Below are 5,000 nucleotides of genomic sequence, written 5' to 3'. Positions count from 1 at the left end.
AATTTAGTTGTTTTTTTTTAAACAAAGGAGCAATTGTTTAAGGGTGAATTTTGTAATGGTCAAAAAAATCAACAATTTTCTTTTAGCATTTGGGCTTTAACAAAATTTTCGCCTACTACTCATAAACTAGTTAATCATTTCTAATCATTTATTCTAAGATCAATTTAAAAACTTAATGATAATGAAAAAACTTTTGTTAAAATTTTAAAACTAAAAAAATCATCTTTTCATAAATTTGTTACATAAAGTTAACTAAAAAATTCTCTAAAATAATTTTGCCTTCAGGGCTCAAATTAAACGTATGTTATCGCGAATGACGATTACTTTTCACACCTTTGCGATTAGCTTTTTTTTAAAAAAATTTTCCCGATATGCTTTTTTTGTGTGTGTTATTTTTCTTTTCTTTTTTAATTTAGCTTTTTTTTTGACCATTCTTATAAGTATAGAAGGTCTAAGTTTTTTATAAACTAAGGCCTAAGTTTTTTATAAAGTACATAAAGTACGCTAGGGGGCCATGAAGTATTTCACACTAAATTTATCTTTTAAATAGAAAGATCATTTGCTTTCTTGTACAGAGATTTTCATTCAACATAAAGTGCTTTTAAATTTAAATTAATTTAAACTTCTGTTTCTTTTTACATCTTGTATTTTTATATGTTGTTAACACATAATAAGCTTCTAACTGAAATTTTTTTAACAAGAAATCTTGAACAGAATATAAAAAAGCAATATCGTTTTTTTTTTATATTTTCATTTTATTTAAAGCGATATCAAGATTAACATTTTCTATAAATAAAGTTGTTTTTTAGAAATTTTTTTAATAAAACTTATTTGAGCATAAGAATTTTTGTCTTCAAAAATTCTTTTATTAAAATAATCTTAAATCAAAATTTGAAATTAAAAAACTAAAAAGAATTTTAGCACTTACCGACAATAATTATAAATTAATTTTATTGCAATTGCATTTTATTCTTGAAATTCAAACATAAATCTAGCTACAGTATCAATATAAAAATTTTATTCTTGAAAGTCAAACATAAATCTAGCTACAGTATCAATATCAACATTTTAATTGTAAACATTTGAGTAGTTAAATGCATTTTGTAAAGACATCATTATTTTTTATTTCTTGAAAACAGTTTTAAAAGCAGAAATATTCTATCGAAAACATTAAAATAGTGATTAGGGCAAACATTAGACCAAAAATTAAATTATAAAAAATTTAAACAAAAAATTTTTTTTCTACTTCTGTTCAAAAAACTTTTTTTCTAAAAAAATAATTTAAGCATATACTATTGGAACTATAATTCTTAAACTAATTAAACTAATGGAAATATAATTCCACTTATTAAACTAAACTTTTTTACTCAATTTTTATTGCAAAACAAAAAATTGAATGAAAAAATTAATTATACTTATAGTACAACCAACATAAAAAAGTAACTAAAATTAAATTTAATAAAAATAATTTTTCTTTAATGTTAGGAAATTTTAAAAATTAACAAAAAAAAATTTGTAAAACAAAGCATTTTAAATCTTCAAAAAAGTTTAGATATAATTTTATAAAATAAATTAAAATTAAAAGTAAATTTGTATAAATTTAATTTAAATATAAAGAAATCTTGAATATAAAAAAAATACCTTTTTTTTTTTAATATTTTCATTTTATATATTTAATTTAAATATAATATATCAATTAAATTAAAATTTTGATTTATTTATTATAATTAATTAAATCTATGCAAATGGAAAAAAAGCAAAAAATTTATTTAGCTATCTATTTTTTTATCTAAAATCAAATTATTTCACAATTGCAGTGAAAATGTTTTTTACAACAATTAATTACTGCCTAATTTTTTTCGAATAAACTATTTTTAAAGACTGTTTAAATAATCTAATTGAAAAAAGGTTTTGGAGTAACGTAAATGACTTATATCAAATTCAGTCAAACATTTTTTAATTATCCTTCTGAGTTAATTAGTATCTGAAACACACCAGTTATTGTCACATACTTTCCTTTTCAATTGAGATTGGAAGTCCTCAATAGGTCTAGACTTTTTTTTTGAACACCCCTTGTCTAAACATTCTTCTTATATATACCGGTTAATAGCGAAGCCATTTTCTCTAACCAATGATTCAGCAAATCCTCTACATGGAAATGCTATCAAACAAGTACTTTAGCTTTTTTTTATTTTATATTTTTTGCATTGATTGAGGAGCATTTGTTTTATCATCAGTATAATAAAAATCATTTTCATTAATAGTAAATGTGAAAGAATGATTCTTTTCATTTTCATTTTCATTAATACTAAATGTGAAAGTATGATTGATAATAATAAATGTGAAAGTCAGACTTCTCATCCAAAACCCAATCACGATCCTTGTAATTCATATAAACAACATTTGCATTTTGCCTCTACCATCTGAACAAAACTTCTATATGGCATTTTAGTTTTTTTGAAATAAATAATCCCTTGTTTATGATTTAGAACCATTTGAACATATGGTTGACTACAATTTAATTTTTTAGCTAACTTTCTTTGTGATAAACCAACCACTTTTATTGTTTGTTGAGTTTTAATTGATTTAAACCTTGTTTATCAAAATTACAGATTTGCATCAATTCCATCTTCATAACGTTTTATTATATCATAAATGGTTGATTTGCTTGCTCTTTCAGCTACAAAATGATCAACTGCGTACTTCTTTTCTTCATTTATATTATTTTCATAAAACTTTCATGAAACTTGTACACATGTTTTTGTAAGAGCTCTTTTTCAGACATGGTTTATAATTGAAAGTTTTCAAATAATTTAGAAAGATAAATAAATAGACATGGTTTATATACTTAAAACTTTTAAAATAATTTAGAAAGATAAATAAATAGACATGGTTTATATACTTAAAACTTTTAAAATAATTTAGAAAGATAAATAAATAGACATGGTTTATATACTTAAAACTTTTAAAATAATTTAGAAAGATAAATAAATAGACATGGTTTATATACTTAAAACTTTTAAAATAATTTAGAAAGATAAATAAATAGACATGGTTTATATACTTAAAACTTTTAAAATAATTTAGAAAGATAAATATGATTTTTGTAGTGCATTGTAATTTATTAATAAAAAACACATAATTGCACACGTGCAAGAAATGACCTAATTATTCCAAAACGAAGTTATTTCAGATAATTCCTTATTACCTGTTAATAGGCGCAAAGTTACTGTCTAACTGTCAAGTTCTTGTACTACTTTTTATAACATTTGCCAAGTTAAATCAACTGTTAGTGAAAGTTCAATCTCATCATTTACAAGTGTATTATATTTTGGGGAAAAGCTAGAACCCCTACTGAGCTATACCTAACCGTGTAAAAAAACTTATAGATCTTTACTATGCTTGGAGGAAGTTACAACAAAATTCAAAAATATTCAAGTTTATAATGAAAAAAATATGTTTAAATATTACTTCGTATTAGCGTAGTCAATTCGAAAGCATCTTTCTTGAGAACAAATAACTTTTTTATCATTGCATGATATCGATGCAAAAAAGTACTGGACGCTAAAGTCAACTATTCTAAGATTAGTAATATTTGTATTTTATCCCAGAAATATAGCTCAAGGAACTTTTAGAAATACTTAACACTGTCGTTAACAAAGCAACTTTAACATTTTATCTTTCATTTAAGGGTCTAATCTTAATACTTCTCCTTAGGATAGGGCAAATCTAATTGCAGAGAACTTTTCCTCTAATTTATTCATGACCAACCTCTTTTTGTCATCCAAAAAAACAGGTCAATCCAATTCTTAGACAACCAAATTATTTGAGCTTCTGTTGTTTTCATTGTTAGACAACCAAATCACTACAGCTTCTGTTGTTTTCGTTGTTAGACAATCAAGTCACTCCAGCTTCTGTTGTTTTCATTGTTAGACAACCAGATTACTCTACTGTTGCTAAAATTACTTCTCTTTTTAACCTTTTACAGCTTGTGGTCTAAACAATATTTCTGCCACAGTTTTACAGAAGTAAAGAACTCTCTTTAATACTCTGCAAACTATTTAAACTGTTCAACTCAATCTTGTTTTCCTTCCTGCTGGAAAATGGCATCTGTGGTTCTATTTTTAAAAAACTCTCTAGACTGCTCTGGCCCCCTCTAACTATCACACAATTTAGTCTTCTCATTTTTTATCAGTTTTTATTAAACACTAACTTTTATTCTTGAGTCTAACAAATTTTTCTGACAATCAATACAAATTTTGATCTTCTTATTCTGTTTCTTTTTTGTTTGCTTACAACAGCTAATTTAAAATGTCTAAAATGACAGTTTGGGCGCACAGTGGCAAACTGACAACTGGTAATAAATATTTCAATGCTGTTGATATTTCAAAATTAATGAACAACAATACTCTAATTATATTCTCTCCGCATCTTTCATCTTGTATGGAATACTGTTGTCATATTTAAGCTACAAGGTGTTAAAATGCACCGTAAATGCACCATAAAATGCACCGTAGTTCAACCAATTTTTGCTTGAGTCTCTATTTTGCATCTTTTTTCTACAAGTATTATCATAGTTGTTGTACAAATATCATCAACTAATTGTTTAATAGTTTCAAGTTTCAAAAAAAAATTTATTGCATTATTTTTTTTAAATTGAGGGCAAAATAATTGACAAATCTTTTTTAGCATTCAGCATGTATACCAATACTTTTTGATTCAGCATCAAAAAGTATAAAAGTGCATTACATAACTAAATACTTAGTCCACTAGTACATATACAAAAGTATTACATATCTAAATATCTACAGCTAAATAAACAGATAATAAAATAAAAAAATATTCATACATCCTCAGGTTCTACTTGCAAGTCTTTACATAACCTTTCAATACCGACAGGACCAATAAACTTTTTATTCTCGTCTGAAGGAAATGTAATAACTTTCTATTAAATTACAATTTAAAAATAAAGCAGCAAAAAAATTTTTTTTTATGAATTG

At 24.2% G+C, this 5,000-nt stretch overlaps 1 protein-coding gene across 1 annotated transcript in view; it reads right to left on the bottom strand.

The window, feature by feature from the left end:
• LOC100204482 (DCN1-like protein 4) overlaps window positions 1-5,000 on the bottom strand; it is a 45,059-nt gene that overhangs the window by 19,526 nt on the left and 20,533 nt on the right. Inside the window, exon 4 of the mRNA XM_065812581.1 lies at window positions 4,850-4,923. Coding sequence (XP_065668653.1) covers window positions 4,850-4,923 — 74 coding nt within the window. The remainder of the gene's footprint in view (window positions 1-4,849; window positions 4,924-5,000) is intronic.

This window comes from Hydra vulgaris, chromosome 12 (assembly GCF_038396675.1).
Source record: "Hydra vulgaris chromosome 12, alternate assembly HydraT2T_AEP".
Taxonomy (NCBI): Eukaryota; Metazoa; Cnidaria; class Hydrozoa; order Anthoathecata; family Hydridae; genus Hydra; species Hydra vulgaris.
The sequence above is the reverse complement of the archived record's forward strand: the minus strand, read 5'-3'. Positions and strand labels throughout refer to the sequence as shown.